The 14,959-nt window shown below is 35.7% G+C and overlaps 1 protein-coding gene across 3 annotated transcripts in view; it reads right to left on the minus strand.

The window, feature by feature from the left end:
- Nucleotides 1-770: 770 nt before the first annotated feature.
- LOC149628464 (uncharacterized) overlaps nucleotides 771-14,959 on the minus strand; it is a 28,312-nt gene continuing 14,123 nt past the window's right edge. For all 3 annotated transcript variants that reach the window (XM_089851390.1, XM_089851388.1, XM_089851389.1), the window contains 7 exons: nucleotides 2,691-2,767; nucleotides 2,565-2,631; nucleotides 2,130-2,291; nucleotides 1,910-2,069; nucleotides 1,616-1,845; nucleotides 1,248-1,549; nucleotides 771-1,186 (listed from right to left, as the gene is read on the minus strand). In XM_089851390.1, coding sequence (XP_089707516.1) covers nucleotides 931-1,186; nucleotides 1,248-1,549; nucleotides 1,616-1,845; nucleotides 1,910-2,069; nucleotides 2,130-2,291; nucleotides 2,565-2,631; nucleotides 2,691-2,767 — 1,254 coding nt within the window. In that variant the 3' untranslated portion in view covers nucleotides 771-930. The remainder of the gene's footprint in view (nucleotides 1,187-1,247; nucleotides 1,550-1,615; nucleotides 1,846-1,909; nucleotides 2,070-2,129; nucleotides 2,292-2,564; nucleotides 2,632-2,690; nucleotides 2,768-14,959) is intronic.

Raw genomic sequence — 14,959 nt, forward strand, 5'->3', positions numbered from 1 at the left:
TCCGTGGGCCTAGGACCCCACGCTAGTTTGACCGGAATTTCTAGCAGTCTATTAAAACAGCTGTTCTTGTCACCGTTTCTGATTCGTTACCTCGAACCACAGGACACACCTTAAAGTTTCGTTTCTTGCCCGCTGCTGGCGCTTAAATCAGCCTGCCACTTCAAAATGAGGGAAATGCCGTAGGTGGCGCGGTGATCGGACGTAATAAGAAGTTGGCTAACAGAGATGGTTTCGGATATGGTTAGAGTCCAATACTTCCCAGGATAAGAAGTCAGAAACTTCTGGTTATACTGGTGATCATTTGAAAGACAACAGCGTGAACACTGTAAATATCGGCGCATGCTAGACCGGTTATACGCTCATCCGCGTTAATAACGGCTCATCCCACCATAATGAACATGCGTGCGTGCGACAAGGAAGACACCATAGCTGAACTAATGTCTCCATAAGTTTCTCATACATTTGTTGTTCATTAATTAGTTTAAAAGTCAATTACTTATTGTCAAATAAATGATTGGCGAACCCAAGACCATGGTAGTCCGTCTTTGCTCCTTTGCCTACAGTTTGAAAGAAAATCCTCTAATCAAACGAAGAAAGGTAAGCCCTCGCTAACCCTACCCAATTTCGTTACGCGAGGAAGAGGCCCAGAGTAGCTTGTAGTGGGAGAAAGAAAATAAATTCACTACAAACAACAAGTTCTTAAAATCAATTAAGTTCGCTTATTTTAACTGAGCCAGAAATATATTCTTAAAATAAACAATTATAAAATATTGAAAAATTATTAATATTAATTTTTATTACTATTGAATGTTTTTGTACAATACAGGAATGACGCGTGTTAAAAACAAATCTTATCCAATTTAATAGGGTATAAGGTGAATAATGGCCTTAAAATCCATAAGGTGGGAAACTGCCTTATTACGTGTACATTTAAGCTTTCAATCGTCCCAATAAGTTTCTTTTACGTGGCATCTGATAGGACTTCCATCCGAGGATTAGTTCGATGAAAAACATGGCAATGCAAATCGCTATCCCAAATAGATAAATGTAGAACACGCCTGCTACGACGAATATATTCAAATCAGACACGGTTTTCATTGGACGTTCCCATTTGACAAAATCCATTGCATAATAAAGCGGGAAATTGTAATATTTTGTGGGTTTACTTTCGAAAAACATTAGCATCCTGAAATAAAAACCCAATATATTTTCAATATTGGAAATTTCTCCCATTTAATTTCTCGTACCCTTTTTCGTTATTCTCACGAAAAACCGCATTGGTCAAAACAGATGAATTAACGGGAAAAACAGTATAATCATTTTTAAGTGATTTTGAAAAATGGAATCCTTTATATGGGTCTTTGGTTTCACTCATGGAAAGAGCAAAACCGAAAAATGAGGTCAGCAGTCTTTTGTTGATGAGCAAAGTTTTCTGACCACTCAGAATTTCCTCGTACATTTCCATGAAAACCAAATCAGGAAATTTGCAAAAATTATTATCATTCAAGTCGTTTTTTACCCAATTATGACAGTCTTCATCTTGTTTGCCCTGAAATGGGAAAGTTACTTATTTATGAGAGCCCCGAACTGTTATTGTGAAAAAACTAACGCTGACCCTCTCGCTAAGAAATCTGTAAACCAATCCGTCTTTAAGCATAAGTGGTTCAACATTGGCGTGTTTCTGCATATATTGAACATCTTCGAGCGTTTCGATGTAGAAATATTTCTCATCGAAGAACTCGGACTTGAGGAAACAACTCATGAAGAATCCAATGAAAGTGACGCCAATTACCCAAAATGCGCACGCAATACTCTCGGAAATGTGTTCCATTTTACCAGGGTACGCTAAATGACACGAGACATATATTTCTTAAATTAATTGTAATTATTGAGAGATGAAATTTCTTACGCTCGAAGAAAAATAAGGAAAAGATATCCCATAGCACAGTAAAAAATCGCAAGATTGCTTGTCTTAATTTATTCCTAGGCTTTGTTATGATCGCGTACCACACTTTGTGAGTCAAAACTAAGGAAATGACAATGGCGGAAAAACAAATGCTCAGAGCCGACTGGAAAAAGAATTGATCAGAAGTGTGGAGTTACACATACGCGATCTTTGCGAAACGTACGGTTAAATCCATTGACAAGAATGATAGCGAACTTGATCTTGACAATTTTGGTGCCGCTGACAATATAATCGTTTCGTAGTATTGGATGAATCCACCAGAAACAAATCCTTTGACCTTGTCGAATGAGGTAATATCCACTGGAACAACCAAGATGTCCAAACTCTGAAAGTCAATCAAGAAAATGAACACTAACCAGTGACGGGTTGTTTAGCATTATATTATAGCATTGGCTTCTAATGGGTAGTAGTATTCTCCTACAATGTAGAGGTATTTCTCCTACAATGTAGAGGTATTTCTCCTACAATGTAGAGGTATTTCCCCTACAATGTAGAGGTATTTCCCCTACAATGTAGAGGTATTTCCCCTACATGAGGGATGAAGCCGTTCTTGCCCTCAAATAACATCGCGATTAATGTTTAAAACTTTCTATCTTACGGTTTCTAATACTCCGCCGTTTGAAACATTTAGGAGATTCTCGTAAGTTATAGGTGTTAAAACAGCGCTGTTAAAAAAAAATCATTTAAAACATGAACTATTTTATGTACCATAGGAAATAATTACGTAAAGTTATGGATTTTTCGAATGAATTCCACGAAGTCAGAAATTGTTTTGTTTATTACGGGAAAGTCTATGAACTCCTACATAGATAATTTTATATAACAAGGTATTAGTTTCGTTTTAAGTTATCTTCTTAAGCAAGTAGTCCACTTAGCCTTGCGAAACCGTATCGTTACCGTTTCAAGTTCGTAAATCATCCGAAAGAGGGCGCACATTACCAAAGTCTAAAAGCATCGTTTAAGAAACTTTATCAGATGGCGTTATGTTCGTAATTTAAAAATGTCAAGCTTCAAAATAGAGATCTGTGTAATGGTGAATTTCTAGTCGGAGCGTTCAATTTGTGAGTACAGATGCAAGGCGATTTAAAAAGGAATTTAAAAATTTGGGACCTGTAAATAAGTCGCGAGTTGACTTAGTGTGGACATCCCTTCCTAGACCAAGCTTAGATTATTATTATTATTATTATTATTATTATTTATTTAAAATTCGGTTGTTAATTGTCTAAATTCTTTTAAAATATGCCGAACAATTTTATTCAAAACAGTTGTGAAAGTACTGGTGATAGACAACGCTTAGAAGTGGTGGAGGATGAAAATGAACTTTTCAATGAGGCTTTGATCGAAGAAGTTTAAACATTTCCAACTTCCAATTTCATATGATTCGAACCACCCAAAATGCAAAAATAAATGCTTGAAGGAAAGACATTGGATTTTTCAATGTCAAGTGGCCATTTTTGTTTTTGCATTTTGAGATAGCAAACGATAGGGAGACGCAAGGAAAATGAAATGGACGCGTGATTTTTCAAACGATGAAAATACGTCCGTATTTAGATACGTGATGTTACGTTAAAGATACGGTTTCGCAAGGCTTAGTGGACTACTTGCTTAAAACTCTATATTAAGCTTCAATTTAATTTTTGCTATCTAAATAACCACTTTTGCCTATCCTAGGGACTCTTAATTTTATAATGCATATTTCGGGGATGCGAGCTTGGAAAAGGCATTTTTACAATGCCTGTATCAGGCTAGTTGACATATCTCGAACAATAATGACGGAGCTCTATGTAGAGTTGTTTCCATATTCTAAGGCAAACGATATGCTAAAATACTGTATCCCATTTAACATGAAGAAAATGCAGAACAGAACATAGCGTTAATATAAGAAACTAGCCCTTGTTTAGAGAAATCACTTTTGATTTTGTGTATATTCTAGTTAACTCTCTGTAGTTATTTTTATGCACAATAAATCCTCCTTTCATTCATTCACTTTTGAAGAGTACAGGTCTTTTGTGAAACCGTTTTTACGTGGAATGTATGGAACGCCGTTTCGGCCAAAATTATGTACTTGCCAGGTTGTTATATAGTACGAGGCAAGTTGTTATATAGTACGAGGCAAGTTGTTGTATAGTACGAGGCAAGTTGTTGTATAGAACCGGGCAAGTTGTTGTATAGTACGAGGCAAGTTGTTGTATAGAACGAGGCAAGTTGTTATATAGTACGAGGCAAGTTGTTATATAGTACGAGGCAAGTTGTTATATAGTACGAGGCAAGTTGTTATATAGTACGAGGCAAGTTGCTATATAGTACGAGGCAAGTTGCTATATAGTACGAGGCAAGTTGTTGTATAGTACGAGGCAAGTTGTTATATAGTACGAGGCAAGTTGTTATATACGTGGACTTAGATTTATTTTTTCGAAAAATTGGGAGAGGTGACGACAGTAATGGCATCACTATATATATGAAAATAGCTACGGTAAGGAAAGAAATGTCATTTCCCTCGTGAGCTTGGAGGGGGCAAAAAACGAGCGAAGCCGGTTTTAGGGGGACGAGAAGCAGGAGTATATATTGGTGAAATTTCAGGGGTATTGTAAGTAGTAGGGACTATCCAAATAGCCACGGATCCAAGATGGCCGCCACCCCAAGATGGCCGCCCTCTCCTCATCCACCAAACTTCCACCCAAAGATTAAGCTAAATTCCTACCTGACCAACCCTACCTTCCAGCATGCTATGACTCTTTAGAGGGGTTTTACCCATTTTTCCCCCAAAACAAGCTCGGCTAACCCTCGGAGGGTGAAGTTCTTTTTGCAAGATCCCCGTTTAAATTTAAGACCCAAGATTACGTTATTGTATGAGAAAATCTTACCTGACATACCCTGCCTTCCACCGTGCTATGTCACCGTCTATGAATATTAACGGGGGTCGGTTTTACCCCATTTTTCCCCAAACAAGCCCGGATTAACCCTCCAACCAAAGATTGAACCATAAAAATCCTACCTGACTTACCCTGCCTTCCACCATGCTATTAAGGGGGTTTTTACCCCCCTTTTAATAGCTCCAGACTACCACGAGTTCCTACCTTGTGTTATTTTCAACACCCATGACGTCATCTTCTTAATCAAAACAAAAACAAGCTATATTCAACCTTGGCGTCATCCTCCAATCTTACCCTGCCTGCTAGGGTGCTAGTAATGGGCGGTACCCCTTTAATAAACCCAAACCAGCCCGGACTTTAAAAAAGCTTACCTCCAGTCCTACCTTCTAGCGTGTTATTAAGGGTAAATGACCTATTTAATAACCCTCCAAACAAGCTCGGACTACCGGCCCTACCGGTAAAGCTGCTTTCAACCTGGGCATCCATGACGTCATCCTTCCAACTCAAACTAATATGAAATTATTGGCGCCATATTTAAAAAACTTCTCTCCAGCCCCGCCTTCTAGCGGACTATTTTAGTAACCATTAATAGCCGTAACCCGTTCAATGGACATAAACAAGTTGGGACCATCCCTACTAGTAAAGGATGTTTTTTCCCTGGCCAACTATGATGTCATCCTCTCAACTAATATTAAATTATTGGTACCATATTTATTGGCCTTCTCGTGGGCTATTTTAGTAACTATTAAGGTAATTCATCCATAGAATCAATTAAAACAAGGCCGGACCAGACCTAGTCAGAGAGGGTGCTTTCAACCTGGGTGACTATGACGTCATCCTCCAGACTATGACTCAAACCAAAACTTAATTATACATGACCTCGAGCCCTGCCTTCTAGCGGGCTTTTTTAGTAACTATTAAGGGAATTTACCCATGGAACAAATCAAAACTAGCCCGGATCAGTCTAGGTTTGCCTATGTAGAGGTTGTTGCCCACGAAAAAAAACCAAAACAAACAATCCCTGCCAGCTTGCTATTTTACGCCTTTGACTGTACTTTAATTTAAGGGTTTCCAAACAAGTCAAAACACGCCCAAACTTGTCCGGGCCAACCAAGTTTTGTCCAGACAAGTTAAAACTAGCCTAAACTAGGCTGGGCCAACCAAGTTTCGTCCAAGTATAGATTTATCCCCCCGTTGATTGGACTAATAATGGGTGGATTACTAATGGTTCAGCTACCGTTTGATTACTTACCCATGTAGATGTTCCAACGATGATGTTTTAACTAGGATACCCCGTTGGCTTAGCGAAAATAAATGTTGTAAGAGGTTAGTTGGCAAAAAGCAAGGTTTTTTAATGCGATTAACGAAGAGGTAGCGGGTTCGAATCCCGGTGGAACAATAAATAAGCCCGGATTAACCTGAATTCGTATTCAGGGTGTTACTGTTTTAATAATTGTACTTAGATTGGATTATATACCCTGACTACGCCATTAATACGGGTACCCAATTAACCAGTCTTAACTAACCGGGTTTACCTTGACTCGAACACGTACACAACGTCGCTGTTTAAATTTTCCCGCCATCAATTTAGTGTCTTTTATTATTCGTAGGCAAAAAAACTTGATTTTGAGACAAATCAACTTTGTTTCCTTCTAAGTCAAAAGTTAATGAAAAAACAGACACACATTTTAAAAAAAAACAAAAGATATTTACTCTTGCGTCTTGTACAAAAATTAAATACAAAATAAACAAATGAGTAGCCAAACAAAGGCGTTATTTGCGTTCTTAAAGTGTCCATATATTTATACAAAGGAATTCATTTCTAAATACCTAAATTTTCCATTTAGCCGTTAAGAGAGAGAAATTTGGAGTGGCGCGAGTTTTATTCGCCTCAATATAGCCAGGGGCAAAAAAAAGAGATTCTAAAAAAAGAAGGTCATTCTTCGCGTCTTCAGTGAGAGATATTTCCGGAAGCGTTTTACCAATTTTAACGAGACTAGAGTTTTAAACTAGATACAGAACAAATCTTTATACATTTTTTAGCTTTAACAACGACAAATAAGACGGGAAAACTAATATTTTCATCCTTTTGTCAGGCGAAAAAAAAAACCTCAAATATTAGCCAATTAGTACGATCTTTAAGGGAAGATCCTGCTCCACATTCCGAAAACTCAAAACATTTAATCTGCATCAAGAATGCGTAAGGCAGAGCAGGATCCCCCCTTATTTTAGCATTCCTTAACTACTTTACGAGAGCCACCAAAGAACCCTCATCAGACCCCCCTGGATTATGAATCTCGACAAGTAAACAAGCGGGTTTTTTGTCGCATATAAAAAGATTTCCTGTAAAGCTTTTACAGAAAAACCCCATTATGTGACAAGAAACTCGCTTCCTTGCCTATTGAAACTCATAGATTAAAGGTAAATGATAACCCATTGGGGGGCCCGCGTAATTCCCGGAGAAAAAATCCGAGCCACATCTCGACAAAATATTAATAATCCTCAAAAAGCGGGCTGCAACAAAAAGAAGAAATTAGCTAGAGTCTGGTACGTACCAAGTGGCTGTACATACCTAGTCACGCTTCGGAACTTAGCCATCAAAAAATCCCTGTTTTTTTGAAAACTGTTAATATAGAAAACATTTGGCTGCGAATCCATAATTTTGGAAGTGACGAGCCCCTCTTTATCGCTTTTTACGGGCTAACGATGGTATTAAAGTATCGCCAACAAGATTCGCGATACCGCCGTCGAATTCAACTTAAATATTCAAGAAAATTTTCTCACAAATATATATTGCTAAGCCTAAATATATTTCTATAGTTTACGCGCCAAAAAATAAGAGATTCTACCCCGTTACTCACCGATTGTAAAGAGAGACGCATTCAGGGTTTCAAAAAGTTTAAATTGTTAACATTTAAAAAACCCGTATATATACCGGCAAAAAAATTAGGTTACCCCACCCTTTTTTACGTCTAGTCTTGTACTCGCCTTGATTTTCTTTTTTTCCCCACTACAGAAAGCCAGTTTTTTTTTCGGAGTAATTTACTTTCTCTTTTAGCGGCGAAAGACTCGCAAATAACCCTGAAGGGAGGAGTGAAATATTTTCGTAAACGTTTACCTTACTACAAAATACCTAGGAATAGTTTAAAGTTACATGTTGGGTGGGTCAAAGAAATGGATAAAATAAGGGAAGGATGTGTCTCGATTTAAAAAAAATCACCCATAGATTGCTTACCTGTCCAATTTTTTCTATTACAAGGAATCCCAGTTGGATATTATGCTAGAGGCAAACCTCTGAAATTGATGCCAATGATAATTACGTCAATCATAGAGGTGATTAAATTGAATATACTTTAGAGAGTGGAGGGGGGTTTAAAAAAACTGTTGCTTAGTAACTCATTTTTTAAGCTGTAAAATTAACGTGTTGAATAAATTTGTTTCCTTTTCTATTTTTATACTAGAGCTATCTTTGGAGTCTGTAATAAGTATACATGTCTCTAAGTAAAAAATATTATAGATATTATAGGATAATTCATTTAATCTTTTGTGACTTAATTATAGTCCTTCTAGAGATTATGTTTATAAATATATCGAAATAAGCAACCGTTACTCTTCCAAACAAATAAGAAACATAACTAGAAGCGTAGATAAATATTAAAATAAGCTAGCCAATCATTTTTGACAAGTTATGTACTTTGAAATATAACTCTAAGGTAACGCAAAAGAAAAAATCCTAATGTATTTATGGCTGAAAGGTGAAAAAAAAAACAAAGCGACTATAATAGAGAAAATTCTTGACATGTCCTATATGACAAATTAATTGTAACACTGTTTCGTGTGTTTCTCAGGTTTTCGAGTATTAACTCGCACATTTTGATTTATGGCAAGCGAAAAAACACCTTGTATAATGGGAGGAAAGATGTTAAACTTTCCGCTAATAAATTCATAATTGACTTTTACATATATATTTATAAAGTTAGAAATCTATTTAGCTCAAGGTCCTAGTTTTTTGTATGCAGAAGCTTGTTTGGGCGTGTTTTGAATAATTAAATTTGAATAAGCCAATACTTTCAAGATTTTAAAATTCAATAAATAGGAAAAAGTTAATTAGGCATAAAATAAGAAATCTCTCCGAGGTCTAAGATTTTTTCGTATGCAAATAATTCAAAGAGATCGTGTTATATAAAAGGTTAAAAAGGAGTTACTTTGATAGAAGCCCGAGGGGACAAATATTATTCGTATGCAAAAGCTTGTTTGGGTGTGTTCTAAATAATTTAATTTGAATAATTCACATAAGATCGCATTATATAAAGAAAAAATTTTAATGAAGGTTAAAAGTAATTATTTTGGGAGGGAGAAAAGGGGTTTTTTAATATGATATAAATCTAAATAATTGTATATTAATATTAAACTATAGGAGTATTTTTTATATAGGCAGGTATGGCATCATCCTTTATAATTTTTAGTATCAACTCCACAATAAATAAAAATGTATTTTTGGGGGGCATAAATAATATCGATTTTTTGGAGTATTTAAGACCAGAGTCTCGATACTTTCTTCATTCGAAAATTTTCTAGACGCTTTCTGTCGCTTTACAAGCTCTTAAACACTTGTAAGTAATGTCTAGTTTAATTCCTTGCGGTCGCTCTATGATATGGAGGGTGAATAGAAAGCTCTATGACAATCCTGATTTAAAGGATTTTACTTGGGATGATTTATTTAGAGATGTTTGGGATAAAAATACTTTAACGGACGCGCAGAAAAGGAACATTTGGCGTAAAATGACAGGGGCATACAATGCTTCTTTCTTAGTGTTTACGATTCAAGACGTCTATAATCACCATTATAGACCTGACGCGAATTTACTCCACGCTCTCGTTAGAGGTTGTTCCAATTACACGGACCATATGTTTTTTAAAGTCGAAAACGATGGTATCTTTACTAGCTGGTGGTTCAGCCCCAACGCGAACAAATTTTGGTTTTCAAACCCATTTTGCATACAGGAGCGAAAAGAACGCGATAGAATAGAAAGCTACGAAATACAATACGATATGGCAGTTGATTATATTTTCAATGCTCTGGAGGATTTATGCTGGTTGAGACTATTTCGCCAACACAGAATCTTGGAAAAACCCCATGTCCAGTTTGCATTGCGGCTTATTTCTAAACACCTTTTCCAAGCTCGCGTTTTTGTCAGCGTAACCCAATTTTTTACGACTATTAACAACCCCCAAAACAATAGCTCGGTCCGAATAAGTAGATTTACAACGTGGATAGTTCCCCCGCAAACCTTTTCTAAAATAGAGTGTCCGTACGGACCCATACATCACGCTTCGGTGAAATGTACAGCGCGTTATTGGTATTACGGGGGCTATTGTTTTCACGAAGAAGCGTTCTATAGACGTGTCTTAGACATGTGTTTTAAATTATGCTTGCTGCAACTCACGAGGATAAATAGACCGTGCCCTAAAGAAAAGACTCACTTTCGACAGTCCTTAGCTAGATGGTATTTAAAGAAAGCCATGTATATAGCGGGCGTAGCTCGCCTATATTGCAATACCACCTGGTGTTTAACATTATCAGACATTATGCAAGGACTGATAGACAGCGACGCGTTACCCTTTTTAGTAACGTTGATTTAAAATAATTGAATGGTCAAGCGACGGTGAAGATTTAAAACGGCCGGCGGATAAAGACAAACAGTGAGCTCAAGAATTACAATAACAAACTGGTCCTTAGATTTGATAATTACCCGAATTATATGTTTTTTAATATTAAGGCTGTTAATTTATTCTGTAGTATATTAGAATAGGGTTATAATTAACTTTGCGTAGTTATATATAAGTTCCAGTTTAAATAGTACAGAGACTAGTTGCGATAATACAATTGTGGTGAAATTTTTTTTTATTAGAAATTCTAATCCATCTTTAAAACGCCTTTATTCTCCAAAAAAATGTAAGTAATATATTTGATATAAATATATTTGATATAAATATATTTGTATGTATTTCTTTTTAAAACTTTGGTGATAATTTAGGGCCAGCGTCGAGAGCTTTGTGGACGTTATTAAGAAGCAAGGCTCTGCCCTCATGCCCCGTAACGGGCATCTTTATTGTCCACATTGCGAAGGGACATTAAAGGATATGCCCGACTATGGCCAATTAAATTACTATTGCACGACGCGCGAATGTAATTATTTTAGAAAATGCGTTTTAGTCCAGTGCAAACAATATATCAGTTTTGCCAAGCGTAGCGACCAGCGGCATTTGCTTAGCACACGGAACTTTTGTTCACTTTGCGGTGAATTTAAGTACCGTGTAAAAGACATATGCCCGTGTTACGAGTGGTCCTGTGATTGACAGGTAATTCTCAATTGGTACTATTATTTGTTTTAAAAAGTGTAAATTTTTGACTGAATGTTACTGTATAAAATTTAGGTTAAGTCTCAACACAAGGATGCTGTTGTTTTTTATTTTTTAATTAATTTTATATTTTTTATGTTAATTATTTTAGTTATTTAAATTCTATTTTTCTATGTTAATTTTTTCAGTTATTGAATATTTTATTTTTCTATGTTAATTTTTTAGTTATTTAATATATTATTTTTGTTAGTGATTAAAATAAATTATTTATAAAAATATGGTTTTATCATTTTAATTATTGTATTTTGACATGCAAATGTATACATAAAAAAAAAGGTTCATATTGATACAAGACGTATTAATTCTCATCTAAATTACCTTTATAACCTCAAAAAAAATAATCGCACTAAAGTTTACTTTAAAATTAGACAGATCTTAATGTCTGGAAGTTTTAAAAAACCTTTAATAATCTCTGAATAGCGGGAACAGGCAAGAGGTCTTTAAAAAACCTGTTCTCATTTTTTAAAGAAATGTCTGGAAATTAGTTTAGCCTAAAGTGTTTAAGAAAGTAGTAATGCGGTAAAATGTTGTGTCTCGTGTGATGATTTCATAAGCGAATAATATTACAGCCATTTATAAATACTGGACGACATAACACAGCGATGCATCAGCAATTTGACCCATCATATTAGAAGACGTTTAAAAAAATCTCCAGTTTAAGCAACAAAATAAGCAATTAAAACAAGCCTAATGATTCTCTTTCGGGGGACAAACAACTTGGAACTATTTTCTGTAACGAATTGCCTTCAATAATTTAAGCGAGGTCAACTTGGTCTAAATTATTTCGATGCTGGAAAAATTAAATATTAACATTGGATTTCATTTAGAAAGCTTTTCACGCTTCAAAATTTGAATTTAGTTCACAATTGGTCAGTTATCTAGGGTAAAAGTTAAGTAATACTTCAGGCCTTTTCACGCCAGCGAATGTTTGTAAATTTGTTCTAGTTTAGACCGTGCTGCTGACTTGGGTGTAACAATTTTTTCAAATATATTAGTACTTCTTCCGCCACTTAGATGTACAAAAACAACTAAATTCAATTTGATAAAATACGTTTTATGTTAACGGAACATTTATATTCAACAGGGCTCGTTCGTTAAGGTGTTAAAAATTTAATAATAAATGCATGCATTTTTTAAAAAATTGAAAATAGGCAGAGATTTTGCATGACTTTTTTTCCTTCATTACATTTGCAAGTGTATTTGGAACTATCTTGAGACACAGAACAAAAAATATCCGTACATTCGCAACTAATATCCAGAACACAATGCGCGTTATTTTTGGCTCAAATTTCCTTCCCCTCTCACTCGCAACCATCCTCGCATTTTTCCGTTTTCACTTAAGACCAATCCCGGGTAACACTCGCATTTATAAGTACTGTTATCGGAAGAATTGGGGTTGCAAACGGTTTTGATGTCGGAAAAATTATCATTTCCCTCGATTTCGCATATATCGACGCACTACAAATCGGAATCAGGGATCAAACCAATGGAACATTGGCAATAATACGTGGCGTTATTAGATTCATTAACGTGACATTCTGCATTAAGATTCTGACATTCAATATCCCCTTTTGCTTCGCCAATGTCAACGCAAATGCTAGCCTGACTATCATAGTGACCAGCTGAGCATTCGCAGTAAAATGTAGTATTTTCATGACTCGATACGACGCATTCGGCTTTAAGCTCTGAGCAGGCATTATCTCCCATAGTTTTACAAATATTTTCGCATGTTTGGGTATTATCCTCGAACAGTCCAGCATGACATTCGCAGTAATACGTTGAGTTATTAGTTTCATCAACACGGCATTCGACTTTAAAATCCTGGCATTCACTGTCACCTTTTACTCGGTAGATATCACCTCAAATTAGGTTTTTTTCCATCTTCGAATAGCCCGGCGGGACATTCACAGTAATAGGTTGATGTGTCAGTTTGATTAACGGCATTTTGCTCTACGATTTTGCCACTCACTTTCTTTTAAAAACATTAAAAATCCCCAGCGATTTTTAAAATGCATGAATTTTTTAGCGTGACATTCGGTATTAAGATTATGACATTCAAAAGCTGCTAAAAATTTTATAACAAAGGCATGAATTTTTTTAAGAAAAATTTTAAAAATCCCCGGTGATTTTTAAAATTTTAAAAAATTTTAAAATTTAAAATTTTTCTTAAAAAAATTCATGCCTTTGTTATAAAATTTTTAGCAGCTTTTGAATGTCATAATCTTAATACCGAATGTCACGCTAAAAAATTCATGCATTTTAAAAATCGCTGGGGATTTTTAATGTTTTTAAAAGAAAGTGAGTGGCAAAATCGTAGAGCAAAATGCCGTTAATCAAACTGACACATCAACCTATTACTGTGAATGTCCCGCCGGGCTATTCGAAGATGGAAAAAAACCTAATTTGAGGTGATATCTACCGAGTAAAAGGTGACAGTGAATGCCAGGATTTTAAAGTCGAATGCCGTGTTGATGAAACTAATAACTCAACGTATTACTGCGAATGTCATGCTGGACTGTTCGAGGATAATACCCAAACATGCGAAAATATTTGTAAAACTATGGGAGATAATGCCTGCTCAGAGCTTAAAGCCGAATGCGTCGTATCGAGTCATGAAAATACTACATTTTACTGCGAATGCTCAGCTGGTCACTATGATAGTCAGGCTAGCATTTGCGTTGACATTGGCGAAGCAAAAGGGGATATTGAATGTCAGAATCTTAATGCAGAATGTCACGTTAATGAATCTAATAACGCCACGTATTATTGCCAATGTTCCATTGGTTTGATCCCTGATTCCGATTTGTAGTGCGTCGATATATGCGAAATCGAGGGAAATGATAATTTTTCCGACATCAAAACCGTTTGCAACCCCAATTCTTCCGATAACAGTACTTATAAATGCGAGTGTTACCCGGGATTGGTCTTAAGTGAAAACGGAAAAATGCGAGGATGGTTGCGAGTGAGAGGGGAAGGAAATTTGAGCCAAAAATAACGCGCATTGTGTTCTGGATATTAGTTGCGAATGTACGGATATTTTTTGTTCTGTGTCTCAAGATAGTTCCAAATACACTTGCAAATGTAATGAAGGAAAAAAAGTCATGCAAAATCTCTGCCTATTTTCAATTTTTTAAAAAATGCATGCATTTATTATTAAATTTTTAACACCTTAACGAACGAGCCCTGTTGAATATAAATGTTCCGTTAACATAAAACGTATTTTATCAAATTGAATTTAGTTGTTTTTGTACATCTAAGTGGCGGAAGAAGTACTAATATATTTGAAAAAATTGTTACACCCAAGTCAGCAGCACGGTCTAAACTAGAACAAATTTACAAACATTCGCTGGCGTGAAAAGGCCTGAAGTATTACTTAACTTTTACCCTAGATAACTGACCAATTGTGAACTAAATTCAAATTTTGAAGCGTGAAAAGCTTTCTAAATGAAATCCAATGTTAATATTTAATTTTTCCAGCATCGAAATAATTTAGACCAAGTTGACCTCGCTTAAATTATTGAAGGCAATTCGTTACAGAAAATAGTTCCAAGTTGTTTGTCCCCCGAAAGAGAATCATTAGGCTTGTTTTAATTGCTTATTTTGTTGCTTAAACTGGAGATTTTTTTAAACGTCTTCTAATATGATGGGTCAAATTGCTGATGCATCGCTGTGTTATGTCGTCCAGTATTTATAAATG

The sequence above is a fragment of the Phalangium opilio genome, unplaced genomic scaffold (assembly GCF_054372755.1).
Source record: "Phalangium opilio isolate 3A_F unplaced genomic scaffold, DU_Popi_V2 ptg000105l_1, whole genome shotgun sequence".
Lineage (NCBI taxonomy): Eukaryota > Metazoa > Arthropoda > Arachnida > Opiliones > Phalangiidae > Phalangium > Phalangium opilio.